The following is a 27,072-nucleotide window of genomic DNA, read 5'->3' as shown; positions in this document are numbered from 1 at the left end:
TCGAAAGGACACCAGAACCAAATAAAAATTGTGGTCAGGAATACAAAAAAAGGGTTTTCACTGTTTCGGTTAGATCACTTAATTCAGGAGGAAACTTTAAAGTTGAAAGGTGTATTAAATATATTTAAAAATCCTTAATGTAAAGAAGGAAACAAACTAACATTTGCAAATACCATTAAACACGTACTAAGTATAGCACATAACTCCCCAGTTTATTCAAAACAGTATCCACTGGCCCAAACGCACGAAATTAAAGTCGAAAACCAAGTACAGGAAATGCTGAATCAGGGATTAACTAGGAAAAGCAATTCACCATTCCTACCTGGGCCGTACCAAAAAAAAACGGATGCTTCTGGTAAAATTAAGTATAGAGTAGTAATTGATTATAGATAACTTGATGGAATAGTACCCCTGTCCACATCATTTTGAGGCCGTTAAGGAGAAAAAGACAAAAATGGAGGACTCCCGACCGGATGTCGGCTCATCCATCAGTAAGGTGGGAGGGTCCCGATAATGGTGCAACATATGCGCAATCAATTTACGCCCAAATGATGGGCCTTTTTGGCTATGTAAACGTAAAAATACGAAAAGTGGGATATTTAAATAGGGGCTTACAAGTCATAATCGAAGCAAAAGTAAGCACATTTATATAGTTAATGCACCTAGCCAACTTAGCTAATTGATGTTCATTCAGAAGACTCGCCGATTTGTTTTCGTCCGCAGGACTCGCACCTGCGCAAAGAGAGAGATAGAGATAGAAAGAGAGAAGTTTGCAGCATGGCAGAGCAGAGCGCGTCCTTAAAAACAAAATATTTTCAGTCCCAACTTTGCGTCGCCTGAACGCGGTGGCTCAACGGTCCAGCCGAAAACGTAAATAATTGTCGACGACGCGTCGCGACGTCGGTAAAGCAAGCAGTGGTCATTGCATTTCGCTGTGTGGGTGTTGTGACAATCGCGTGACTTTTCGCCATCGCCAGCTCTGCGTTCATATACGTACACTCCGCCAGGAACACAGGCTCATAGGCACACATACCTTTGTGGAGTATGCCACCTTCGCTCTGGAGAAGGGAGCAGGGGCATTCTTTTGCAGCACTTTAGAGCACGGAAAGCAAGTCCAATCTAAATGAACCGTGTATCCGTGAGCAAAACCAACATCTCGACTTCGAGGCACGCCAATCGATAAATTCAAAGGAAGCGAAGTGGTAACCTCTGACGTCCTCCAAATAAACGTTGTGAGGATTCTCCCAACAGAGAAGCAGGTACTTCGGGGTTACCCGACCGTGTTGTATATGTACATATATATATTTATGTATATGTTTGTCCAGCTGGAATGTCGATGAACCCTAGAACCCCATTTCACTTTCGTCGCATTGGTTTTGCTTGTCAACTTGATTTCCAAGGGCTATGGTGTCTTCTAACGTCCTTTTTGCGGTTACAAGCTGCGAGCTACTTCAACAATGACTTATGTGTCTATGCTAATACGACACCAACTGACATTTTCATTTGGATTATGCAAAGCAGATGGTCATATTAAGATATAACCGACGTTTACTTGCGAGCTTTGGATATACACAAATTCAATGGTCCCGCACACTCTGTGAATATGAACGCGGCTCCAGCAAGTCGCTTCAACTTATACATACATAGATTTTTTCAACGCGCCAGAGCGTAATGTGGCGTCATCCGTTTTTTTCAAAACTGATTGGGCGTAGAATCAGGACAATGATGAAAACTAAGAGATTTCAATTCAGTTTCAGCAATCCAGTAACTATATCTTTAATCCAATAGACTTAAATTTATTCAATAGTGGGGGCTATGTACGAGGATTCAGTCTAATAATAAAAATTTTGTTATTTTCATGATCTTCATGTTGCTTGCTACAATTTTATTCGATTTTTTCGATTTACATATGTTGTTAAAAAAGCATTCTTTCATAAAACGTGTTCTTTATTGCCGCAGCTCCTCCCACAAGCCGCCAAAACAGTCAGTGTTGCTAAGTAGCTAAGTAACGGGTATCAGATAGTCGGGAAACTCGACTATAACGTTCTCTCTTGTTCTTTTATATATTCAACGAGGACCACGACCATTTTCAAGGTTATTTATAACGGGTGCTTACTACAATCAGAGAAAATTTGCATCTTAAATTATCTTCAGATAAAGGTAGCTAGCTATTAATAACTGTCAGAGTAGTGTACAATATAAAATGAAATATTAATTTTGTAAATTTTAAACCGAACGAAACTTCGAGATCTTCGTTAATATAAAAGCAAATAAGTTATGATTAAGCAGGCAGGTTCTATTGACGCGAAGTTTTTTTTACTTTGCTACGTCCACACATCCTACATGCTTTTTTGAAAATTCTTTCTTTTCGACATATCGATAAAAATTGGCAAGGCAAATGATAAAATGAAAAAAATCCAAATCTCAACTACCGTTTCGAAGTTTATACGGACGGACATGGCCAGATCGTCTGGCTTTTGCCCTTTTTCAAAAATATACATATGTAATTTATATGATCGGAAACGAAACCTTAAACGTGTTATATACTTTTCAACGAATCTGTATACTCTACGAGTAAAGAATATAACAAAAGAGATCGCTGTAGTCGAGTTCCCCGATTATCAAATACCCATTACTCAGCTAGTGGAAGAATATTATCGCTAGAAATATGTTTTAAAGGTTTAAGCGTTACAGTTTTAGGAGGTTTTGGGGCGATATAAAGGGCGTGGACTAAACATTCTTGATATACCCATAAGAATTGGCCGGTATGAAAGTGTAAAATGGGTGTGGGAAAAAAGATGTAGCTAATAAAATACTAATAACAAAATGGAAAAATATCAAATTATTTTTCAAAAGTGTGGGCGTGGCAGTCTTGCGCGGTTTGTGTTAGAGAGAGCGTGGCACCATGGGTCAACAAACTTGCGCTGCGTCTATGTCTCTACATGCTTAATCTCAACATTAGCTTTTATGGTTCCTGAGATCTTGACCTTTATACGCACAGACAGACGGACATGACCAGATCGACTCGGCTATCCTGATCAAGAATATATATACGTTATATGGTCGGAAATGCTTCCTTCTGCCTGTTACATACTTTTCAACGAATCTAGTATACCATATTACTCTACGAGTAACGGGTGTAAATAGCATCACTATCGATTTTTTCAAATATTCAATACTTGTCGGCGGTTTGTAATGGTTAAACGCACATGGTTATAAAGCTTGACATTTGTCTTCCTATTTCCGATATTCTTTTTGAAACACACCTTAAAAAATAATTAAAATGGGACGAGGAAAGCATTTCACTTCAGATAAACGTGACATGTTCATAAAACCAATTTCTGAAGGAAAATCATACAGAAATATTGGTCGAATCCTTCAATGCTCAAACATAATGATACGAAATGCAATCACGTACTACGAGAAGCCCGAAACACGTGGGAGAAAACAATCATTGGGCACCCATCTCTTCAAAAGGCTAGTGCAAGAGGGATCCATTTAATGCTGCTACCGACCTAAAAAAGGATTGAGATGTTGAGACATATCCGCAACAGTGCAAACAGTTCACACATGTCTAAGGGAACATGGTGTTTAGATGAGAACAAGCTTGTTATTTTTGGATCTTGATCGTATGTGTGGCGCCCTAAGAACACCAAATTGCGCAGTAGAAGCAATTAAACACGAAGGATCCAGTATAATGGTATGGGCTTGATTCTCGTACAATTCGGTTGGAGCAATACATTGGATAAAAACCATCATGGATCAACTTCTGTTTGTCGATATTTTGGTGGCGATGAAGCTACCCTTTGCCGAATACTATCAATAAGACTATGACCCCAAGTACACCAGCAGGAAAGCCAAGGATTAATTCCAAAATAAATCTCTTCCTGTTTTGGATTGGCCGTAATCCCACCACAAATCCTTGGCCAGATATGAGAAATGCAGTTGAAGCTTGAAAGCCAACTAACTTACTAACAATAACTTCGGGCTATAGTTAAAGAGTCCCTTAAACGGTGCCAGGAGCTGGTTGCTTCCATTCCAAAACGTTGCGCCCCTGTTATTGGTAATAAGGGATACACTACCAAATATTAAATTAGTGGGATGGGTGTATTTTTAATACGCAAACATTGGTTATATTGGTTATATTTTATTTTTCGCCTAATTTAGTCGTTTCTAATAAAGTTCCTTATATAGATAAGATAGATTATTTGTTAAGATAAATAGAAAAATTGTAGTTCTTTTCATTTCTAAAAAGGTATTTCTGCTCCTTTTAAACCCTAAATTGCAGGTAGGATACCTATTCAAAGTTTTACTGGGCAGGTGGTGCTATTTTATTTTTCGCAGCTGTATATATATAATTTTATTGTGCATATAAGTTGGCGTCTCAGGCGTTCGGCCAAACAACAAAACAAAAGTAGTACAAATGGGGTTCATTCCTCCAAAAACCGATTCCAGTGGTCCAGTAGTCTTACAGCGGAAGCAACGTTGCCCAGAGATATCAGCAGAGCGCGTTTGTTACGATTACGGTTTTTGTAGCCCATTTGAGCCAACTGTTCCATCTGAGTCTGGTGGCAGTGCTGGCAAGTTCCCTCATCACCGGAACGACGGTCTTCGCACTTGGTCTGTGTTGCAATAGAAGTCATAACTTTGGATGAGATTTTCTGCCTGTAATTGATATCAGTGTCGGGCAGAGGAGCAACAGAAGCTCGCCCTTTGATAATACGTCTGGCCAAAGAACATGTCCTTGGATTAGTAGGGCTAGACGAGAAACACCACGGGTTGGGAAGCGGGTCCTTCACCTCGCGACCTCGCTGGGGATTCGAGGACGTCTTAGCGCCATGTGACGCCTGCTGAAAGGACATGGCCACGTTGTCTTCGTAGGCCTGTAGCATGCAGTAGTTCAGGCGGCTTAAGATCTTGTACCCACCAGGCACAAACTCCATGCGTGATATGTGGAGGTCGCGGCGGCGCCCCAACTCTTGCTTCGCCGGGCTGAAGGCCAATGAGAGCATCTCCCGTAGGTTCTGGTCGCTGTTAAAATAATGTCGCATGGCCGCATTCTCATCGAGCAGTCTGCGTATTCGTGGATCGGCCTGTAGCAGATTTCTTAGCGCAGCGGGCTCTTGTTGAAGATAGGCTATGTGGGCCGCCTGCCAGGATCTCATCAGGCGCTCGCTTGGCCTGGAAAGCTTTGAGAACGCGTTCGGCGTCGTCGGTGCTGAGCTTGCCACTTCCGAGCGGCAAACCACGTGCACAGTGACGCCGGAGACGATTCCCCTACCGTCGATGGTCCCCTCGTCACTTAGCACCTGGCCCGCGAAGACCAGGATGATCCGAGGAATGGCCTGTTCAAAGCGCACGGCCACCAGGACGCGCAGGTTCCGGATCAGTTCGTTCTGGCGCACGGTGACGGTTTCCACGCGACCGCTGCCCTTTGCGCAGATTTCTATAGACTCTTCGGTGCTCATGCTTAAGTAATGTGCAAGATAAATGGGGCCAGAGCCAGAAATGTTTTGTACAGTAAACCTTGTATAAAATAAAAATATTAATCGCACCGGGAGTATTTCTATACGTCGACAGCTAGTCAGAATTTAATATATTCTGGGTGACATGTCAAATTCGCTTTTGAATTGAAAAAGTGCACTCCACGACGATGAGCACAGAGAGAGTGGGATGGAAGGAAACTACCGGTCGTAGCCTAGAGCCGTAGAATTCCAAATCTTTAATTAGAACCTTTTATTTTTTACCGAAAAGTATTTTTAAGCTTAAGATTTATCAAGATTAAGATTTAGAAAAATTAGTTTAGGGAACTTTAAACTGTTGGGGCCTTAAATACCAATAATGTATACTCGGTACTCGTTAAGTAAAATGAAAAAAATTAAATATGTTGCTGAATGCGCACCCGACCATATAAAGTATATACATATATTCATGATGGCCACCATATTATTCCGCTGCCAATTACTATGCGTACTTTCTATAGAACTGTCGACATTACCCAATCCCATAAGAATAAAACCCTTAGCAATTTTGGTTTGCTAAATCGGCAACCATTTACGTTAAAATCTTGTCTTTTTCAAACCAAACGCGATAGGTCAAAATAAGAATTGGTTCAAAAGTAATAATCTTATAAAATCTCATTACCAACTAAATCGAAGTACCAACTATTAGTTGCATTTTGTATCAAGTGCTATATTCTTAAACATATCTGTAATTCACTCTGGTTTTCGTTTCTCTCAACAAGTCCTCCTCCCAACTTTTCGTCCCCGACTCCAAGAGTAATTGGATCCTATTTAAAGAAGAGCTAGCTTAGGGAGACTGGACGTCTTAATCGACTTCAATTCAACGCATTGATGTAGCACCATGGGTGCAAACACATCGAGCAGATCCGACGCGAGTCTGCTCGCCGATGACGATGGTAAGTACAAAATAGGCTCGATTGAACAAATTATATCTGTCCCTTGGCTTCAAGTAAAATTATTTTTACAATAACCTAGTACGCGCCGTGAATCAAGGCCTTAAAAATTTATTGTCTCTGCTATTATGGCTTATAACAAATTTTTGTAACTCTCAGAAAAAAAGTTTAAAAAGTGGACATTCTCAACAATTCTCCAAAATTTCCTTTTCTAAAATTTCAATAAGTACTTAATAGGTTAGTAGAAGCCATTTATCCGACCAGAATTAAAATGCCCTTTTAAATAATGCCAACACTTATGTAAATGAAGTACACAAGTCGGCATAAGGATTTTGACAAAATTGAACCTATTAGCGTCTTGATGAACCAAGGGCAATATTTGGCGACCCAATACGAAAAAGCATTTCCTTTCGGAAATATAGTACACTCATAAAACACTACACTTGTACTTTCAGAAAAACGGCCTAAAGAAGAAGCCATTGCCAGCTTACCCTTAATTTTAGAAAAATTACCCCAAAAAATGATCATAATTATACCCGTTTCTCGTAGAGTAAAAGGGTATACTAGATTCGTTGAAAAGTGTGTAACAGGCAGAAGGAAGCGTTTCCGACCATATAAAGTGTATATTCTTGATCAGGATCAATAGCCGAGTCGATCTGGCCATGTCCATCTGTCTGTGCTTATCAAGGTCGAGATCTCAGGAACTATAAAAACTAGAAAGTTGAGACTAAGAATGCAGACTCCAGAGACATAGACGGAGCGCAAGTTTGTCAATTTATGTTGCCACTCTAACGCCCACAAGCCGCCAAAAAAATTGTAGGGTAGTGCCAACTTAACTTATGTTAAGAAAAACGTAGCGTAGCCTTGCTTTTAGAAAGAAAAAACCGTCCTTAATTTTGGGGCTGTATTTTTTTTACGGCGATTTTGTGAAATGCAGAAAGTTTTGTCTATGAGTGTAGGGCTAATTGGGATATTCTTTATCCGGCAGCCAGATACTGCTCCATGCCAAAAAGTCCGAATAATAACTATGTTTCTAAAGGTATTGGTAATAAGGGATACACTACCAAATATTAAATTAGTGGGATGGGTGTAGTTTTAATACGCAAACATTGGTTATATTGGTTATATTTTATTTTTCGCCTAATTTAGTCGTTTCTAATGAAGTTCCTTATATAGATAAGATAGATTATTTGTTAAGATAAATAGAAAAATTGTAGTTCTTTTCATTTCCTAATAAGTGAATTGTTTAACCTTTCTAAAAAGGTATTTCTGCTCCTTTTAAACCCTAAATTGCAGGTAGGATACCTATTCAAAATTTTACTGGGCAGGTGGTGCTATTTTATTTTTCGCAGCTGTATATATATAATTTTATTGTGCATATAAGTTGGCGTCTCAGGCGTTCGGCCAAACAACAAAACAAAAGTAGTACAAATGGGGTTCATTCCTCCAAAAACCGATTCCAGTGGTCCAGTAGTCTTACAGCGGAAGCAACGTTGCCCAGAGATATCAGCAGAGCGCGTTTGTTACGATTACGGTTTTTGTAGCCCATTTGAGCCAACTGTTCCATCTGAGTCTGGTGGCAGTGCTGGCAAGTTCCCTCATCACCGGAACGACGGTCTTCGCACTTGGTCTGTGCGGGCTGTATTTTGGGGCTGTATTTTTTTTACGGCGATTTTGTGAAATGCAGAAAGTTTTGTCTATGAGTGTAGGGCTAATTGGGATATTCTTTATCCTGCAGCCAGATACTGCTCCATGCCAAAAAGTCCGAATAATAACCATGTTTCTAAAGGATGTTGGCGTTATATTATTATTTATTAAGATTTATCAAGATTAAGATTTTGAAAAATTAGTTTAGGGAACTTTAAACTGTTGGGGCCTTAAATACCAATAATGTATACCCGGTACTCGTTGAGTAAAATGAAAAAAATTTAATATGTTGCTGAATGCGTACCCGACCATATAAAATATATACATATATTCATGATCAGCACTAGCCGAGTCAATTTGGTCACCATATTATACAGCTGCCAATTACTATGCGTACTTCCTATAGAACTGTCGACATTACCCAATTCCAATTCTTTTTCAAAAAGTTATTCATGCCAAAGGAGGATATATTTTATTAATTTTTTCCAGCAACATTTAAAAATATTTTTACTTGTATTGAAGATTTTCCAAATAGTTTTGCTCATAAAAAAACAACATATTTGATTAAGTTGGTTGTATCTTTTTAATTTTCAATGAATAAATATTTGTTTATTCATTTTTAAGTTTATATTACTTACCCACAAAAAATAAAAATTAGTAAAGCTTCACTGACTAAATTTGCAATGTATATTTTGTTAAAATACTTATGCCGACTAGTGTAACTTAAAATTATGGAAGATTTAACTTTAGTTGCTGGTAAAATAAAATTGTACACTATTTTATAAGTTCACACTTTTTGTAACTTGTACGGAAGTGAAAACAATTTATATAAAAGAAATGAAATTATAGAGTGGTTGTGTTAATATAATAGCAACAAGAGAAAACGCTATATAAACAAAATATACAAGACTAATACAAAAATGAAAAATGGGCGTGGCAGCTTTGGGCGGCTTGTGGGCGTGGCAACATGAATCGACAAACTTGCGCTGCGTCTATCCCTAATTTGAACTTTCTAGCTTTTGTAGTTCCTGAGAACTCGAAGTTCATACGGACGGACAGACGGACATGGCCAGATCGACTCGGCTATTAATCCTGATCAAGAATATATATACTTTATATGGTCGGAAACGCTTCCTTCTGCCTGTTACACACTTTTCAACGAATCTAGTATATCCTTTTACTCTACGAGTAACGGGTATAAAAACTCTAATTCGACCTGACCATCAAACAATCCTTGCGAACAACACGCATTCAAACAAATTTTATTTAAATATCTACAATTCACTTTTTTTAAAACCGAAGAAAGATTCAAAATCTATCGGGAAAACTGTTAAAAGAAAAACGACATTTCTTGATAACTTGAAAGATATCACGTATTTATCTAGGTAGAATAGAGCACTTTCTGAAAATGTGCGTTACAATCGTCCCTCAAATAGTTTTTCACAATGAGATCGAAAAACGCAGTGGGCGGGCGGCTAAAACATCTACTGCTTAAATTTGTGGAGCACTTACACCCGAGGCAAGCCGGAGACAATGGAGTTTGTAGACGACCTGTGTCTGTCTAGGATATTAGGACTCCTGGAACTGCCCGATCAGATTGCTATGATGCAGAGCTACAAGCGCTGTCGTCCTCTGCTGGGAAGTATATGGCGTCACCGGCTGACCAGGATCTCGCTAAACCTGCTTGAGATACCCCTTCTCGGAAATGACTTCAGGTTTCTTTTGGCAAGCGCCTGCCAGCAGCTGCTTGAGCTGAGAGTCAGCTACCTAGGTAGGGAGCATTTCCAGGCGCTCATCGTGCACTGTTTTCCGAATTTATGGCTTCTGCGAGTGGATGTTTTACCCCCGTTTTTCCTGTGCCCACGGCAAAGACTTCAGTTGATCCAGATTATTCCGAAATTTCTTCCCGAGAAGCACTCGATCACAATGGGGCACATGCTGTGTGTAGAGTGCCAGAGCCAAATGCCAAGTTAGAAGCCATCGGGTGTGTGGGCTGCCGAATGCAAATAAAAATTCATATATAGATTTGTTACGGATGTTTATGCTCTGAAGAGGAATATTTAACACATACTTATAAATACTTTTCCTATCTTACGTTACAGTAAATTTTGACCATTTCCAAATACTTCGCGCCATAGGAAAGGGCAGTTTTGGAAAGGTAGGATAAGTATTTGGTAATTTTACGGGAAAACTTTCGGCTTCACAACATAAATTCGCAGGTGTGCATTGTCCAAAAGCGGGATAGCGGCATCCTGTACGCGATGAAATATGTTAGTCGCTCTGCCTGCGAAATGCGCGGAGCTCTCGGCGGCGTCATTAAAGAGGTGGAACTGTTATCTTCATTGGAGCACCCGTTTCTCGTCAATTTATGGTTCTCGTTTCAGGGTAAGTCTCAACAGGTACAATTCTCGAACATAAACGCAATCAAGTATGAGCCTTTTCAAACGAGAAAATAAGTAAAGCTGCCAAGTAAACTTAAAATATACATAGCATGCAGCTCCTAGTGAAGTATATTTGTATAAAACACTATTGTTCCACTTTTAAAGGATTCTAGTAAATCAGAGTATGACGGGTATAGTACTTCCAACATTGTTATGTAATTTTAATTCCCATTGTTCTTGGCAAACCCTAAAAAGAAAATAATTAAATTTTCTATAAGCCAACGTTCATATTTCCACATTTAAGAACAAGCATATGAAAATAGGAATATGGTTTTACCTTGGCCGAGGCTTGTTCGACTTAGCGGCTCGTAGCGCTTTTCTAAGGCACTATCTGTCTTTTGCTAATTGTCAATCAAAATGCAAATTAACTTGCAGTATTTTCTTTAAAGCCACAGAGCACACATAATCCCCCAATTCTCCTGCTTTTTACAGATGAGGAGGACTTGTTTATGGTTTGCGACCTGTTGACTGGTGGGGACTTAAGATATCATTTACAGAACAGAGTGAGTTTTCCCATGACAACTACCACCTGTGTATCCTTACGAACGTACTCCCTATTCCCCAGGTTGAATTCTCCGAGCAGAGTGTGGCCTTATTAGTGTGCGAGCTCGGCAGTGCATTGGAGTACTTGCAGGCGCACCGTGTAGTTCACAGAGACATCAAGCCCGACAATATTTTATTGGACGATACGGGTAAGGCTTTGTATAGTGAAAAAACTAGGCAAGTAGTGAAATATGATATCCGAAAAAGAAGAAAAAATATAACAAGGTCACAAGTGCATAAATCCAAATACTTACACGCAAATATTGTACTAAGTTAGATATTAGATAGATATTTAGATATTATTAAGATAACCATTATATTAACATATACATCATATATAGGACATGCTCATTTGACTGATTTTAATATTGCAACGAGGTTGCAAAAAAATTCCTTGGCCTGCAGTATGTCAGGGACTAAGCCCTACATGGCGCCGGAGGTGTTCCTGTGTGCTTTGGACGAAGTGGGTGAGTAACTACAACTATATACTAGACATTTTCAAGAATATTTGAATACCAAAGTTTGTTTTGTGAATTAGTTATAGTAATCAAAAATTATTTTATGTTATAGATTGCAGTTAGGTAATTTCCTAAACTAATCGTCCAGGATTCAATTTGCCTATTCCAATTCTTCCACGTTGCTTACGATATTAATATATTTACTGTTTTATTGTCTGTTTTATTGACTAAATATTACAAATGTATAAATGTAATACAATTTTTTGAAAAACATACATATGTACATACGTAGAAAGACAAATTTTGACGTATTTGGCCATTTCGGTTTATTCTCTTGAATTACTTGGTAGAAATTTGTACCTTGTGTAAAGAACCATACAGAACAGAACGTTATTTCAACAATAAAGTTGGTTTGAGCTGACTGGGAAGGATGACTTGGAGAAGATGCTATTATTGCTATCAAAACACCATAATTCGGCATTCGTGCGTGCGTCTGTTTTATTAAGCCCTTCTTATTTGGATAGGAATTAACCAATGCTTAGATAAGCTATGTATATAATTTGAACATAAGCTAAATGTAAAGTATTTTTGATCAGGATCACTATTCTATCGGGTAACTAAACTCCATAGCTAGAAGGTTGAAATTTACCCACGCCCACCATAATGATTACACTTCGTAAGCAAGAAAGAACTCTATAGTCGTGTACCCCGAATATCAGATGCCCGTTACTCGGCTAGTGGAAATGCCATCGAGAAATTTCATTATTTTTCTGGCATATAGATAGAAATGGAGATATATAATAATAGAACCAATGGAAATTAACACATTTTTTAAAAGTGTGGGCGTTGCTGGTTTTGGTGGGCGTTAGTTTAGGAGTTGCAACATTTGGAAACAAACGTAATCTCAACTTTCTAGCTTGCCCGAGACCGAGACGTTCATACGGACAGACAGTAATTCTGATAAACTATGTACATATGGAAAGTAATATACATATTTTATACTTTATTGGGTGGGAAACGCTTTCTTTTACCTGTTACATAGCTTAACGAATCTACTACACCCTTTTACTTTACGATTAACGAGTGCTGACTGTTACACACACTTGAAAAATGTTTTATTTTGTCTTTTTATTAAACCTATTCCTATCAATTTTAGCTGGCTATAGCTATCCGGTAGACTGGTGGTCCCTTGGCGTCGTTGCTTATGAAATGCGGGGAAACATTCGACCATTTGTAGTTCACTCGAACACCCCTCTGGCGGAGATCAAGAATATATTGAACACCCCAGTGCACTATCCCCGCTACTGGAGCAGCAACTTTGTCGACCTGTTGCAGAAGGTGGATTGGGTAATTTTATTGTAAGGGGCAGTGGCTAAAACTTTGACTATTGCAGTTACTTTCCACTTATCCGGGTGCCAGGATCAGCACAAGGCAGGAGCTGCATCAAACGCCGATGCTGCGCAACATTGACTTCCAGATGGTGCTCGAAAAGAAGATCAAACCCATCTATAAACCTCCCGAAGACCACCTCAACTGTGATCCCTGTCTAGAGCTTGAGGAAATGATTGTGGAATCAAGGCCCTTGCATAAAAAGAAAAAGCGCCTGGCCAAGCAGAGGTCAGCACAACGTGACAGCGATCCCGAGACTGCGCTGGTCAAAGAGTTCATTGTTTACAACCGCTACAAGGAGCTAAAGCGCAAAGCCATGGAACAAAAGGAACACGACTGGCAGCGCGAACTGGAATTGGCCATGGCCAATTCCATCGTGAATAGCCTGACGCCCATCCAAGAGAAACCTGTCGCTTCCACTGTGCACGACGACGACTGTGTGACCGCACCATCCGCAGCCGCCCAGTTAAAGGGGGGCATCATTGAGTTCATTGATCGCACTCCTTCACCTCAGATTAAAGAATCTGCTAGCAGCACGCTTAACATTCCGACAAGACCGTTTCATAAATAAAATCTAAGACACGGTTAATAGCAACAGGTTTCAAGGTGCATAGATAACCAGACCCATGAGACCAGATCCTATTTTTCGAACTCCTTAATTTCATTTTTTGTATATGTGCATATTATATACAAAGCTATGACATTTTACATATTAAAGTGTATATCTTTTGAATAAAAATGGCCTAAGCTTTTTTGTACTTATTGTAAGATGTAACTCCAAAAACATAATAAACGGGTAATAACCGTCCATGATTATTTTTACGATTTTTTTGTTTAATTTTTATTTCAAGTTATATTTCATTCATGTTTCACATTTTTTGTAATGCCTTTTGTGTATAAAAAAAGTAAATTTTGTTCTGCATTGTATAATTGTTGCTTTCACACATTTGTTGTTCTTCGTTATAAAATATTATTAAATTTATTGATGTCTGCGGTGAAAGTTGGAAAAGACTAACCAAATGCAACATGTAAATAGTTTAATTCATTTTTTCTTACTCGCGGTATTTCTCATTTATTAGTTCTCATTCCTATTAGTATTACATTATAGAACATTTCTTTCATCTTCGCACTCAACTTCAAACCATATTACTAGCAGGTCAACTGCTTAACAGAGATACAGCAAAACGAATTTAGTGCTGAGTTGTAAAATCAAATTAACAAATTTTTAGAAGATCTCTAACTCATAATTGTAACAAGTCACAAGAAGTTAGTAAAAGGATTATTTAGTAGAAATGTGGTTCCACTTTGCATTTGTGGAACGAGTATTTCTGCAATCGTATCAATTTTCTTAGACAAAAAACAAATGCAATTGTTTAGAAAAAGCGTCAATGATTTGTGTTCTCGTTAGAAAAAGTGGCGTGTGATCTTTTTGATTGTTAGAATAATGAAGGAGAAGAAGAAACTACAAGCTGCAAGACATGATCTTCAGGGTATGCACGTGTAGTGTAACTGTCTGTGTGTATGTTGAGTGTACTTTGTGTTTGTCCGGAGTTCGCTTTCTAATAGTTTTTTGTTTGGTGTTTTCTGATTTTTTCTAAACAAAATGTTACTTTTTTTCGTTGAACTCCAAACGTTGCGCTGCCGGCGGAATTCCGCCGCGACCGTTCATTGGCTGCGCCAAGCGCAAAGTCATACTATACTGTAGTGGTGTCGACAGCCTCGATGCGCGCACCACCCACATCGCCTCCTACCAAAGTTCCGGCCTCTCCTACGTTTTGTGCATCTGGTTTTCCGTCCTCACCTGCACTGGCATTGGCACCAGGAGAGCTTACACTTTTCTTCGCTCCAAAATTGATCAGCTCCACGTTGACGAGAATAGTCCTAGTCTGCACAGGCGTTGCAGACTCAGCTGGCTCCGTTTTCTCAACGGAATCTCCTGTTGCGCCAGCTGGAGCTATCTCGCCACCAGTGGTAATGGTAAGCGAGAGATCGTTAAGGGACTTCAACACCTTTTCCACGTCGTCCTGAGTACTGGGAACTCCTTTTCGGTTTCCAAAGTGCAGGAAACACTTTCCAAAGTGTCCTAACGAAAAGGTATAGTTAGCTTGGATCCTTTAAACCAAATATATGTGGCGTACCCTTCCAAGTAATTGACATTGGATTGCATTCACGTTTGCGGAGCTCCGACTTTAAGTCCTTCACACGAATATCACGAGACAAATTGGTCAACTTAATGCAAAAATCACTAGGTCCACGATTCTTGTTCTTCTTTGGACGACGCTCATCAGCGCCAGCCTCTTCTAACTTACGATCCTCACTCTTAGCACCTCCTTCAACACCAGACTGATCACCCTCAGACTAAAAATAACATGATTATGCTTGGGATAACTTTCATACTTAAACTACTAACCTTAGTTGTACGTCTGCGTCGATTGACGAAACGACCTTTCCGGCGTGGAGTGCGTTTCTGAGTGGTCTCCTAATAATTAAGGATTAAAAGTTACTCAATAGTCCTGGCAGTGTGGCGGAATCGACTTACGCCCTGCGGCTGTTCGTTGTCAGTCTGAGAAGTGGTGCGCCCTGGGTTTCCTCGCTGGAAGCGACGACGGACAGGCCCACGTCGGCGTCTGTTGTTTTGATGCTGCTCCACATCGGTGTCTTCCTCCTTAAGGGATATCGACTTTCCCGCTTTCTCCTCCCTTTCCTTAAGCTGCTGAAGCACGGGCCATATTTTAAGACGGCGCTCGGACAGAAGCTCCCAGTAAATCCCATTAGGAAAAGACAAGCGTTTTGAAACGCGGATTATTTCCGAGGGCGTTGCAATGATGTCAACTGGCGTATCGTACTTCTGGAATAGATTCGGGGGTAGTGAGTCGACCACCTGGATGTCGTGAACAATTGTGACAATAACAGTCTTCGGTGTAATGGCTCCCAATTCAATAAGAAGGCCGATATCCAGATCAGCGAATCCATTTCCGCGTCCAATGCGGTAGCCCTCGCGTGACACTACGACAGAGCCAATTACCACGATGTCCAGCTTCAGGCCGCTGTCCAGTCCAATTTCCGAGCGGAACTTCTGAATATCCTGAACGCGTAGAGCCTCCTTTTTCTGCTCCTCGGTGGCATCGGCCGGCACATCTACCTTTAGGCACAGTGCAGAAGATTCACGGGTGCTGGGCAAGTAAACAGACTTGTCGGCCAGCAACGCCAGTTCCTTAAACCCATGCAAAGCGCGATCGATGTTTACCTTGATGTGCTCTGCAATACGGAGGAAAGGAATAAATGGTGCACTGAAAACAGGGCTATGCTCCTCTCTTACGTGCTTTCTTAAATTCATCCTCGTTGACAAACAAGGCAGCAGCCTTATCGGCACCCACGAACGAAGGAATTCGGTTGAATATGTTGTTGAACCCAATGCCAACCTTGCCCTCTTGGATCTTTTTCCAGGTCTGCACGCGCAGCGAGCGCTTTGTGGGCTCTATGGGCTGAGCTGTAACAGGGCATGGTTGTTAAAATAAAATTTGTAGTAATCTTTATACACACATCTATTATTGTGCTTACATTAAATTCCTCAAATCTAACATTTGTAGATGACTAAAACAAACATATTTTAGTTTAATGCAGCGGTGAGCTCACAACATACCAAGCTGTCTCGCACTTGTGTTAGTGATTAAGAACTACATATGTATGTTTAGCTCGCCTTCCTTAAATCAAGTACTTGTAGCTTAACTCCCATCCTCAAGCAATTTATAAACTGGAGCAGACCTGTAAGTTCGATATTGTGCGGATGCAACCGATTCCCTAACTCGCACATGTTGATTCTTGTTAGGAGAGGATGATTGTGCAAGTGCAAATCAAATATGTTGAATCGCTCCCAGCCGCGGGCATTATCGACTGTAATGAACCCGTGTTATCACACCAGTTGGCGCTGGACTAATAGTGATACCGCGGCTGATACACCGGTTTTCACGCCCAGCAATCAGATGTGAAATTGGCCAAACACCAGCAAACTTCGGCTCGTATCATTGAAAACAAAAATCTGCATGCAAAATCGAGTCAGCAGGGTTACCACCTATGCTAGTTTTAGAACACACCTTACATGCATGTGTGTGCGCTTGTCGAAAAAAATGGAGTGTATGATGCCCGGTAAAACTATTTCGGCCGTCTTTCTTAGCGGGTTTCTTGTTGAACCAAATTGAGAACCCAAATATCGATATTAAAGCATACCAATACGTCGGCAACACTTCGACACTCACACACTCGCACGCACACATTTCTCGGCGATGAGCGCATCGAGTCGCGAATTTCTCAATTAATATGTATGCGTGCGAGCAATGCCGTGCGTGTGTAGTGGTTGCGGGCAGCGGGGTCGAAAACGGGCGGGCGAATTGACACTGCGAGCACAGAATCTTAAAATCGGCCAAGAGCACCGAAAATGATTCATTTCACTTTTTGTAATTGTGTGTAGAATGCACGGAAAGATGACGTAATTAGTGTCAACAACAAGCAACTTCGACGTTCCGGCAACTCTTATTTACAGCTAGGGTCTCCTAGAATAAATATGGCGGAATTTGACAATCTTCTGCTTCTACCTCCGCACTTAGAAAATGGCCGAATCGTGCAACTGCCCCTCTCGAACATGAGGACTCACCTTGGATGACAAAGGCTGGCGAATCGCGGCACAAAATATTTATGAAGTCACCAGCACTCGCGAGAATTACATGCAATTTTCAGACGCCCGGGCGGGCGGTCGGGGTAGTAGAGGAGGCCACTTACTTGTCGAAGACACCTCCTGCGCGGTGTTTGCGCCGTTCTCCGCGGCGACAGCGGGAGCTGCGTTGCTTTGGTCCTCCATCGAATCGCTTGCCAGTTGTATCTTAGTTCTGTTCACAATATTTTCCGGCTCAGGCTACGGCTACACAGTTCACAGTTCACAAGCAACGTCTACCGTTCTCCGCTGGCTTCCAACAAACCACGTTTGAAAATTGACGTTTCTCTGGTGACGTAAAAAAACATCGCAATGGCGATACATCGATACATTTCGTATAGAGTTGCTTGCGATGGTTCGCTTTTTGAGCAAACTAGCTTTTTTACCGCTGCTTTAGCTAGAAATAATATAAAAGTTATTCATCTGAGTTTCTACACGCCGCGGAAAATTTACCTGGGATCTACATGCAAGTATTTTTTCCGCTTGAAGTGTTAGGACCTGTCCGAAAATGGTCAAACGATTTTGTATTGCATTGTATTACAAAATAAGGGAAATAAAGAATTTATATCTGAACTTTAGTTTAGTTTTTATATACATATGTATATGTAACTATATATGCAACTGATGTTTCCATGTCCACTCTAACGCTCAGAACTGCAACGCGCACACTTTTGATAAATGTGTTAAAAATTTTCCATTTTATTATTATTTGTCTCCAATTTATTTTACATTTTGTCCACGCCTATTCTAACGCTCACTAACTACCGTAAACTCCTTCGCCCACATTTAAACCATTTTTCGTATTATTTTTTATTGTCAAATTCTATGGTTATGCCAAAAAGAATATTGAACTTTTTTGTTCGTAAGTTACGCAAAGGGTATCTCAACTATAGCGTTTTCTCTTGTTTTTTTTTTATTTTTGTATGTTAAGTTTTCTTGTTAATAAAGGAATCGATGGGCGAACTATCATCAGCCCAGGGACCCAGTTACGTCTTCAGAAATGGTATACTAACCCTTATGGAATTGCAATCAAGAAAGGCAAGGTCCTTAAGGAATGTTTCATATAAAAGTGTGGGTGTTTCATATACAGCTAGGTTGTAGCATCTCTATATAACAAAAAACAATTAAAATACCTACGACTTTAGAAATGTAGTCGTAATTCTGTTTATTTTAAAAACTACCGCTATTTACAGTAAATAATATTAAAGTATTTATTTATATTTATAAAGACCCAAAACGTGATAGGTAACCAACGCAGAAATCATCGTATGGCCTGTGACATGTGCAATGGGGTAACCATTAGGGTAAGCTCTGCGTCCTTTAAATTTGCCCCACGCAAATTTGCCTCCTGCAAGTCGCTGCCCGAAAGATTGCATTTTTCCAGATCGGCACCCGCTAAGACCGCAGCTCGCAAATTACAGTTCTTCATATTCGCGTTTTTTAAATTTGCCACACGTAAGTTAACACCGGCCATGTTGCTGCTTTCCAGGCATGCTCCTTTGAGGTTAACACCCTCTAGATTGGTTCGAACTCCGGTTGGGTCTTCGAAATTACACCCACGCAGATTGGCACCTTCCTGAAAGATTAGACAGGTTACCCTTTTCTTAGCCTAGTTGGATGGCTTATGAGTCTTTTAAGAATAGAAAAAATGAATCTAAAGAACAATGGATGTGGTTAACACTAGTTGCACAAATTAAGTGTTAATTTAATGGCGGTCGGCAGGGCTTACCATATTCGCGCAAAGTCCCCGAACTGACACTAGTTGGGCACATTCCAAGTTGGCGTACTGGAGATCCGCCCGTTCAAGACAGCAGTAGTTAAGATTGGTGTGGGACAAATTGCAGTGCGACATGTTGGCATACTGCAGAGCGAAAGGAATAGTATTTAGAATAATTATTGGCTATAAGTTAAAACATCTATTGGCCTTTCTATCCTATAATATTACACTCTATTTTCTCTCACTCTATTTTAAACTACATGCTCTCTCCAAAGGTATTAAAAAGCTGTCGTTATACGCGGTTGAAAAGATTTAAAATATCGTATGATAAGACGTAAAAAATAAAAATTTTTTCACGATTGGTAGGCAGTACATTGAGAATTTCGGTAGTGCACACCTTAAAGTTGATGTTTCGAAAATCTAGCTTTCGTAGATCGGCTCCGGACAGATTAACGCCCTGAAAGCGCAGCTCCGTTATCACAGAGGTCTGAATAATGGCCTTGATGACGTCGTTCCGAGTTAATGGTCTGTCCACCAGCGGCGTCTCCTGCTGTCCCAGACGTTCCTCTAAATGGGTGACGAGCGAAAAGATTCCAAAGAACCGCGCCTCCTCCAAAACGCCCATCACACTGATGTTCGAATCGCAGACGAATTGGCCATGGCGAAGATAATTGATGATCGGCTCGAAATAATGAGGACTCCGATCAATTAGGAATGCTCCCTGCTCGTCCCTCTCGCTCGGCATCATGCTGCCATCTTGCAAGAACATCCTAGCAAGCATTGAATCCGGTTCTCTGCCCACCAGGGTGTCGATGGTAGTAGCGTAGATTTGTCCACCCACATTCAGTTTGACCCAACGATTGGGAGCAAAACCGCTGGCGGCAATAAGATTTCCGGATACCGGTGGGGGTTTGTCTATCCTGGCTACGGAACCACTCTTTTTCAGATCACTATTCATTTGATATGGAAGTTTAAAAATATTCCACAATGGCAATTCTCAGCTGCTGTATTTTCCCGTTTTCCCCCCAACTTTCCATAGGAGTTATCAACTAGGCCTGTTCACACGAGGCCGCAACAGCCCCAGCGTTATATACATTAGTTGTTGTGTGAACCTTGAACATTTGGTCAATTTAGCTTAACGTTTTCGTTACATTTAACGAAGAATTTTATTAGCTCAAAATCAAAAAGGATCAGAAAACTGGATAAGTTTTATCTTATTACTGCCCATAAGCCAATAAAATATTTTCAATCGAAATTTAATATCCTTATAACCAAAAATATAAGTTGATTTACAACAACGCAAAACTATAATGGAAGAATTGACAGATGTGGTAAAACATTGAAAAATTTCAATCTTTGTTAGCAATGGGCAAGCAGAAAACTATCAAAGTATTCTTACAAATGTATTTTAAATTAGGTTGTCTAAAAGTGTGAACCCTCTTATTTTCGGTTTAACATAAGGCACCTGTGCAAAGAGTGTAATATTTGGTAATCGACATCGAAATCCGTCATCGGGAAGCTGATATATGTAAATACAAAATAAATTATAAATTTTAGCTTCCAAATAGTCGGAAAGGTCGCTTAAAGCGTACGAAACAACATAACAAACAGCCAAATGTCTGCCGCCGAAACAGGTGCAATGGCCAGCGGCAGTGCCGTGTTCACGGGGCAGCGCGGTGTCAGCAGAGTGCTTGCCAAGTTGTCCCAGTCTCTGGCAGGGGGAGAATTCTATGAAGCGCATATGATGTATAGGACGCTGTATTTTCGGTACCGTATTTGTATAAGGCGTGCGAGGAAATGTAATCCAATAAAATATTGTTTTCCTTAGATACACGGCACAGAAACGCTATCAGGACTGCCTAAATCTGCTCTTTGATGGAGCACAGCAGCTTATTGCCAAGGAGCAGGAAAGCAGCGCGGCTGACCTGTGCCTCCTTCTGCTGGACACGTTAGAGAAGCGAGGACCGCAGGCGGAAGATACCGACAATTTCCTGTGGGTTCCACGCCTCGGAGCCTTGATTCGCGGACTTAACGCCAGTACTGTGGAGCGCGAAACTCTTATTGTGAGTCTCTGACGTTATTACTCGCGACGTGTGGCGATAATGAGGTATTTCTTTTTAGCAACGGACCATTAAGTGGAGCACGGCACTGCATGGCCAGTATGGCCACCCGGTGCTCCATAAGTTAATTGCGCACGTGTTTTGGACCGAGGGCAACATTGAGTCGGCTCGCCACCACTATCTACTCTGCCAGGATGGCAGCCTTTGTGGGCGAGTGCTAATTGAGATTAGCCAGAGCAGGGGTTTCCAGGGCGAGGTAGATTTGTTCCTGGTGCAAGCAGTGCTGCAGCAGCTATCCCTTAAGGATCGAAAAACTGCAGAGGACACATTCACTGAGTACACACGCTACCATGGCAAGCTGCTTAAGCATGAGTACCCCTTCCAGGAACCGCTGGTCAACTTCTTGTACTTCCTTTTTCGCCTTATTGACGCGAAGCTTGTGGCTGGGTTTCGGGCCTTACGCAAGTTGTACGATCCATCCCTAAAGCGCGACACATCTTTTTTAAAGTACGTGGCCAAGATTGGTGTGCTGTATTTCGACGAGGAGCCGGAGCCTGCCCATTCTGGTCCGCCCGGCTTGGGCGGAATGTTTGGTGACATATTCAATCGCCTAATGGCTGGCTTTGATGAAGATGATGCGGAAGAACATGACACGACGCAGAGGCGGCAAAACGAGAATAACGAACTGGAATAGCATCCACTTGAGTTATGACGCGTAGCGGAGAAGGACCCTCTTGTTGCTGCTCTTTTGGGTTGCTCTAATGAAGTTCTTTGCCACAAAGTCATTGTGCTGTGTTTGTTATAATTTAAAAGCGCTGTATGCAAAATAATTTTAAATAAAAAAAAAAAAATAATTCAACCAAAAATTATGACAATTTCTCAAAATTTTGTTTTATTTTTTTTAAAGTAATAGTGCGGTGCAAGACGTGTTTCTTTCAAGCTACGAATAGCAAGTTCTAAAAACTACAACAGTATAGTGAAAGTTAAACACAAAGTGTAAAGTGCAGTTTGCACAACTAACAATTATTGACTATAGTAATTATTTACTAAAATATATAATTATTCCATATTGTTCTGGTAATTGTTATATGTGGACTTAGAACAATGAATCAAAACGACATACGTTCTCAGCGACAATGTGAACAAGACGAGCGCCGGCTCTCTTTACAACGCAACAATGCATACTTTTCTTTCGTCTCACCGCAAATCGGTGATCGAGCACCCTCACCTTCAACTAACTCGAAACTTTTGCCCTCAGAGAACGACAGACCGCGTTCTTGCTCTCCCTCTCTGCCTGCTTCGGCTCACAAGTCGTGGAGCGAAGAGACCGCCTCTCCTACCCCGCCCCTCTCGCAGCGCCAAACGACCGTCCCGGGTAACTGTAACACTGCAATAACGAGTGCAGTGACCTCACTGGCAACTGTCACTGCTACCACAACAACAACTTCGTCAGCGGCCCAACTAATTATCGCTGTGCCAGCTGTAAATAATTCAGCAGCACTGACCGTTTGCAACAACAATAATGCACGCAAAGAACAATCAAAACAAAAGCAGAAGTCGATTTCGACTGTGCAGACTGGCATGGATCGCTACATCCAAATCAAGAGAAAGCTCAGCCCTCATAACAATAAGGCAGGTAATCAACCCAAAATCAATCGAACCAACAACGGCAATGAAAACTCTGCAGTAAATAATTCAAACCGATATGCTATCTTGGCTGATTCTGCGACCGAACAACCCAACGAAAAAACGGTAGGGGAACCAAAAAAGACCAGGCCTCCACCAATTTTCATACGAGAACAAAGTACAAATGCACTTGTAAATAAACTCGTTGCTTTGATTGGTGACAGCAAATTCCACATTATCCCACTTAAAAAAGGAAATATTCATGAAATAAAACTACAGATCCAAACAGAAGCAGACCACCGTATAGTGACTAAATACCTAAATGATGCTGGTAAAAACTACTACACATACCAATTAAAAAGTTGCAAAGGGCTACAGGTAGTACTTAAGGGCATTGAAGCAACAGTGACACCAGCTGAGATAATTGAGGCTCTGAAGGCAAAAAACTTTTCTGCAAAGACAGCTATTAATATTTTAAACAAAGACAAAGTTCCGCAGCCACTATTCAAAATAGAACTCGAACCAGAGCTCCAGGCACTAAAGAAAAACGAAGTGCACCCAATATACAATTTACAGTACTTGCTACATCGGAGGATCACCGTGGAGGAGCCGCACAAACGTATCAATCCAGTTCAATGTACTAATTGCCAAGAATACGGCCACACCAAGGCATACTGCACCCTTAAGTCCGTATGTGTTGTCTGTAGCGAACCTCATACTACCGCAAACTGCCCCAAAAACAAGGACGATAAGTCTGTGAAGAAATGCAGTAACTGCGGGGAAAAACATACTGCAAACTACAGAGGCTGTGTGGTGTACAAAGAATTGAAGAGCCGCCTAAACAAACGTATTGCCACAGCACATACATACAACAAAGTCAATTTCTACTCTCCGCAACCGATTTTTCAACCACCCCTAACTGTCCCAAGCACTACTCCAACAATTTCTTTCGCTAGCGCCCTAAAATCCGGACTAGAAGTGCCCGCCCCACCGACAAGAACTGCTCATTCCGATCATACACCGACAAACATCCAACAAACACAACAAAGTGGCATCGAAGCTATGATGCTATCCCTACAGCAAAGCATGAAAGACTTTATGACGTTCATGCAAAATACTTTGCAAGAGCTCATGAAAAACCAAAATATCCTGATTCAACTTCTTGTATCTTCAAAATCCCCATAATGGCTTCCCTACGGATATCTCTGTGGAACGCAAATGGCGTTTCACGGCATACACAAGAGCTCACACAGTTCATTTACGAAAAAAACATCGACGTAATGCTACTATCAGAAACGCACCTCACAAATAAAAACAATTTTCATATACCAGGATACTTGTTCTATGGTACAAATCATCCAGATGGTAAAGCTCATGGAGGCACTGGAATACTCATCAGAAATCGCATAAAACACCACCACTTAAACAATTTTGACAAAAACTACTTACAATCTACGTCCATAGCCTTACAACTCAACAATGGTTCAACGACTCTAGCCGCAGTCTACTGCCCACCGCGCTTTCCAATCTCTGAGGATCAATTCATGGAATTCTTTAACACACTAGGTGACAGGTTCATCGCAGCGGGTGACTATAACGCCAAGCACACCCATTGGGGATCTCGACTTGTGACGCCAAAGGGTAAGCAATTGTACAATGCGCTTACGAAGCCAGAAAACAAGCTAGACTATGTATCCCCGGGTAAGCCTACATACTGGCCAGCAGACCCAAGAAAAATCCCAGACCTGATCGATTTTGCAATTACTAAACATGTCCCCCGCAACATGGTCACCGCCGAAGCACTAGCAGATTTATCATCAGATCACTCACCTGTTTTTCTAAATATGCTAACTCGCCCCCACATCGTCGACCCACCGTATAGACTCACAAATTTTAGAACAAACTGGCCAAGGTATCAAAAGTATGTCTGTTCACACATAGAACTAACGACGGCATTATCTACAAAGGAGGATATAGACAAGTCAACGGAAACTCTTGGAAACATTTTAGTTTCGGCTGCAAAGGCTTCAACCCCGCCAGTGACGTATGCAAAACCATACTACATCAAAACTAATCGCGAAATCGAGCGGCTGGTATTAGATAAACGACGCCTACGAAGGGATTGGCAGTCTAATAGATCACCAATTACAAAGCACATGCTTAAGATAGCCACACGCAGGCTTACCAATGCTCTCAAACAAGAGGAAAAAAACAGCCAACGTTCATATATCGAGCAACTCTCTCCCACCAGCACTAAGTACCCTCTTTGGAGAGCTCACAGAAACCTAAAGACTCCAATAGCGCCAATTATGCCACTACGAAGTCCCTCTGGCACCTGGTTTCGAAGTGATGAAGAAAGAGCCAGTGCTTTCGCTGACCATTTACAAAATGTATTCCGACCAAATCCCTCTACCAACACATTTATTCTCCCTCCTTTAATAGCAGCCAATCTAGATCCTCAAGAACCCATTGAATTCCGACCATGTGAACTAGCAAAGGTTATCAAAGAGCAACTGAACCCAAGAAAATCGCCTGGCTACGACCTAATAACTCCAAGAATGCTCATTGAACTCCCAAAGTGTGCTATTCTTCACATCTGCCTGTTGTTCAACGCAATCGCCAAGCTTGGATACTTCCCTCAAAAATGGAAAAAGTCGACCATAGTAATGATTCCAAAGCCAGGAAAAGATAAAACGCAGCCATCATCATATAGACCGATAAGCTTACTAACATGTCTTTCAAAGCTGTTTGAAAAAATGCTACTCCTTCGGATTAGCCCTCATCTTAGAATAAACAACACACTTCCAACACATCAATTTGGCTTTAGAGAAAAACATGGAACCATCGAACAGGTCAATCGAATCACGTCAGAAATTCGTACTGCTTTTGAACATCGAGAATACTGCACAGCCATTTTTCTAGACGTCGCGCAGGCATTTGACAGAGTGTGGCTCGATGGACTTTTGTTTAAAATAATCAAGCTGTTGCCCCAAAACACACATAAGCTACTGAAGTCATACCTATATAACAGAGTGTTTGCAATAAGATGCGATACAAGCACTTCACGCGATTGCGCAATCGAAGCTGGAGTGCCGCAAGGCAGTGTACTGGGTCCAATCTTATACACCCTGTATACGGCGGATTTCCCCATAGACTACAATCTAACAACCTCCACGTTCGCTGATGATACCGCGATACTCAGTCGCTCCAAATGCCCAATAAAAGCCACCGCACTCCTATCCCGACACTTAACATCTGTAGAACGATGGCTTGCCGACTGGAGAATTTCAATAAATGTTCAAAAATGCAAGCAGGTTACCTTTACCTTAAACAAACAAACATGCCCACCACTGGTCTTGAATAACATATGCATTCCACAAGCCGACGAGGTAACATATCTGGGTGTTCATCTGGACAGGCGGCTCACTTGGCGCAAACATATAGAAGCCAAATCGATACATCTTAAACTTAAAGCAAGGAACCTCCACTGGCTCATAAATGCTCGCTCTCCACTTAGTCTGGAGTTCAAAGTTCTTCTATACAACTCCGTCTTAAAACCTATCTGGACTTATGGCTCCGAGCTGTGGGGCAACGCATCCAGAAGTAACATAGACATTATTCAGCGAGCACAGTCAAGAATTCTGAGAATTATCACTGGAGCGCCGTGGTACCTTCGGAACGAAAACATACACAGAGACCTAAAAATCAAATTAGTAATCGAAGTAATAGCTGAGAAAAAAACGAAGTATAACGAAAAGCTGACCACCCATACAAATCCCCTCGCAAGAAAACTAATCCGAGTATGCAGTCAAAGCCGGCTGCACCGCAACGACCTCCCAGCCCAGCAATAAACTTATTAGGGCATTAATGAAAAAACTATCACTAAGTGAAAGTTAATTAAGTTAGATTAAGATTTGAACACTTATTGTTAGTCTCTTAACACAAAGGGAAGATTCAATAAATAATAAAAAAAGCAAAAAAAAAAAAAAAAAAAAAATAGTGCGGTGCGGTGCGATTCGTCACAACGGACGGCCGTCCGCAGTAATAAAAACAAAATTTTAACCTAGA

General features: G+C 41.1%; 5 protein-coding genes and 1 long non-coding RNA gene across 8 annotated transcripts; 2 read left to right on the top strand and 4 right to left on the bottom strand.

Annotated features, from left to right (window-relative positions):
• Window positions 1–812: 812 nt before the first annotated feature.
• On the top strand, window positions 813–13,632 carry LOC6535290 (serine/threonine-protein kinase 32A). 3 transcript variants are annotated; one of them, XM_015191544.3, is made up of 9 exons: window positions 813–1,259; window positions 6,245–6,418; window positions 10,165–10,220; window positions 10,282–10,447; window positions 10,936–11,006; window positions 11,069–11,195; window positions 11,388–11,513; window positions 12,661–12,842; window positions 12,898–13,632. In XM_015191544.3, the coding sequence occupies exons 2-9, from the start codon at window positions 6,364–6,366 to the stop codon at window positions 13,462–13,464; spliced, it is 1,350 nt and encodes a 449-aa protein (XP_015047030.1). In that variant the 5' UTR covers window positions 813–1,259; window positions 6,245–6,363; the 3' UTR covers window positions 13,465–13,632. The 3 variants fall into 3 exon arrangements, with proteins under 3 accessions (XP_015047030.1, XP_039232753.1, XP_002095946.2); XM_039376819.2 differs by lacking the exon at window positions 6,245–6,418; XM_002095910.4 differs by lacking the exons at window positions 813–1,259; window positions 6,245–6,418 and adding an exon at window positions 9,264–10,031.
• LOC6535291 (ubiquilin-4) lies at window positions 4,111–5,697 on the bottom strand. The gene has a single exon (XM_002095911.4). The coding sequence runs from the start codon at window positions 5,466–5,468 to the stop codon at window positions 4,431–4,433; it is 1,038 nt and encodes a 345-aa protein (XP_002095947.2). The 5' UTR covers window positions 5,469–5,697; the 3' UTR covers window positions 4,111–4,430.
• On the bottom strand, window positions 7,509–9,055 carry LOC120322039. Its single transcript, XR_005561831.2, has 2 exons — window positions 8,701–9,055; window positions 7,509–8,198 (listed from the first exon to the last, which is right to left on the bottom strand). It is a non-coding gene; the product is annotated as an uncharacterized LOC120322039 (long non-coding RNA).
• A 302-nt stretch (window positions 13,633–13,934) lies between the features above and the next one.
• Window positions 13,935–17,881, bottom strand: LOC6535289 (methenyltetrahydrofolate synthase domain-containing protein). The gene is made up of 6 exons (XM_002095909.4): window positions 17,670–17,881; window positions 16,213–16,383; window positions 15,433–16,151; window positions 15,304–15,372; window positions 15,032–15,251; window positions 13,935–14,976 (listed from the first exon to the last, which is right to left on the bottom strand). The coding sequence occupies exons 1-6, from the start codon at window positions 17,746–17,748 to the stop codon at window positions 14,588–14,590; spliced, it is 1,647 nt and encodes a 548-aa protein (XP_002095945.1). The 5' UTR covers window positions 17,749–17,881; the 3' UTR covers window positions 13,935–14,587.
• An 850-nt stretch (window positions 17,882–18,731) lies between these two features.
• Window positions 18,732–20,360, bottom strand: LOC6535288 (BTB/POZ domain-containing protein KCTD9). The gene is made up of 3 exons (XM_002095908.3): window positions 19,716–20,360; window positions 19,331–19,462; window positions 18,732–19,177 (listed from the first exon to the last, which is right to left on the bottom strand). Exons 1-3 carry the CDS (start codon window positions 20,274–20,276, stop codon window positions 18,863–18,865), a joined length of 1,008 nt encoding a protein of 335 aa, XP_002095944.1. The 5' UTR covers window positions 20,277–20,360; the 3' UTR covers window positions 18,732–18,862.
• Window positions 20,361–20,807: 447 nt separating this feature from the next.
• Window positions 20,808–22,263, top strand: LOC6535287 (Golgi to ER traffic protein 4 homolog). Its single transcript, XM_002095907.4, has 3 exons — window positions 20,808–21,085; window positions 21,147–21,381; window positions 21,440–22,263. The coding sequence occupies exons 1-3, from the start codon at window positions 20,934–20,936 to the stop codon at window positions 22,070–22,072; spliced, it is 1,020 nt and encodes a 339-aa protein (XP_002095943.1). The 5' UTR covers window positions 20,808–20,933; the 3' UTR covers window positions 22,073–22,263.
• Window positions 22,264–27,072: the final 4,809 nt, after the last annotated feature.

This window comes from Drosophila yakuba, chromosome 3R, assembly GCF_016746365.2.
Source record: "Drosophila yakuba strain Tai18E2 chromosome 3R, Prin_Dyak_Tai18E2_2.1, whole genome shotgun sequence".
Taxonomy (NCBI): Eukaryota; Metazoa; Arthropoda; class Insecta; order Diptera; family Drosophilidae; genus Drosophila; species Drosophila yakuba.
The sequence above is the reverse complement of the archived record's forward strand: the minus strand, read 5'-3'. Positions and strand labels throughout refer to the sequence as shown.

Coding starts and splice junctions, on each gene's coding strand:
- LOC6535291 (XM_002095911.4), bottom strand. CDS start 5,468: ATGAGCACCGAAGAGTCTATAGAAATCTGCGCAAAGGGCAGCGGTCGC.
- LOC6535290 (XM_002095910.4), top strand. CDS start 9,596: ATGGAGTTTGTAGACGACCTGTGTCTGTCTAGGATATTAGGACTCCTG. Junction 10,221..10,281: donor GAAAGGGCAGTTTTGGAAAG/GTAGGATAAGTA, acceptor ATAAATTCGCAG/GTGTGCATTGTCCAAAAGCG. Junction 11,007..11,068: donor GATATCATTTACAGAACAGA/GTGAGTTTTCCC, acceptor CCTATTCCCCAG/GTTGAATTCTCCGAGCAGAG.
- LOC6535289 (XM_002095909.4), bottom strand. CDS start 17,748: ATGGAGGACCAAAGCAACGCAGCTCCCGCTGTCGCCGCGGAGAACGGC. Junction 16,152..16,212: donor GGATGAATTTAAGAAAGCAC/GTAAGAGAGGAG, acceptor TCCGTATTGCAG/AGCACATCAAGGTAAACATC. Junction 15,252..15,303: donor GACGCAGACGTACAACTAAG/GTTAGTAGTTTA, acceptor TGTTATTTTTAG/TCTGAGGGTGATCAGTCTGG.
- LOC6535288 (XM_002095908.3), bottom strand. CDS start 20,276: ATGAATAGTGATCTGAAAAAGAGTGGTTCCGTAGCCAGGATAGACAAA. Junction 19,463..19,715: donor TTCGAAACATCAACTTTAAG/GTGTGCACTACC, acceptor TTCGCTCTGCAG/TATGCCAACATGTCGCACTG. Junction 19,178..19,330: donor GGGGACTTTGCGCGAATATG/GTAAGCCCTGCC, acceptor CTAATCTTTCAG/GAAGGTGCCAATCTGCGTGG.
- LOC6535287 (XM_002095907.4), top strand. CDS start 20,934: ATGTCTGCCGCCGAAACAGGTGCAATGGCCAGCGGCAGTGCCGTGTTC. Junction 21,086..21,146: donor TATAGGACGCTGTATTTTCG/GTACCGTATTTG, acceptor TGTTTTCCTTAG/ATACACGGCACAGAAACGCT. Junction 21,382..21,439: donor TGGAGCGCGAAACTCTTATT/GTGAGTCTCTGA, acceptor ATTTCTTTTTAG/CAACGGACCATTAAGTGGAG.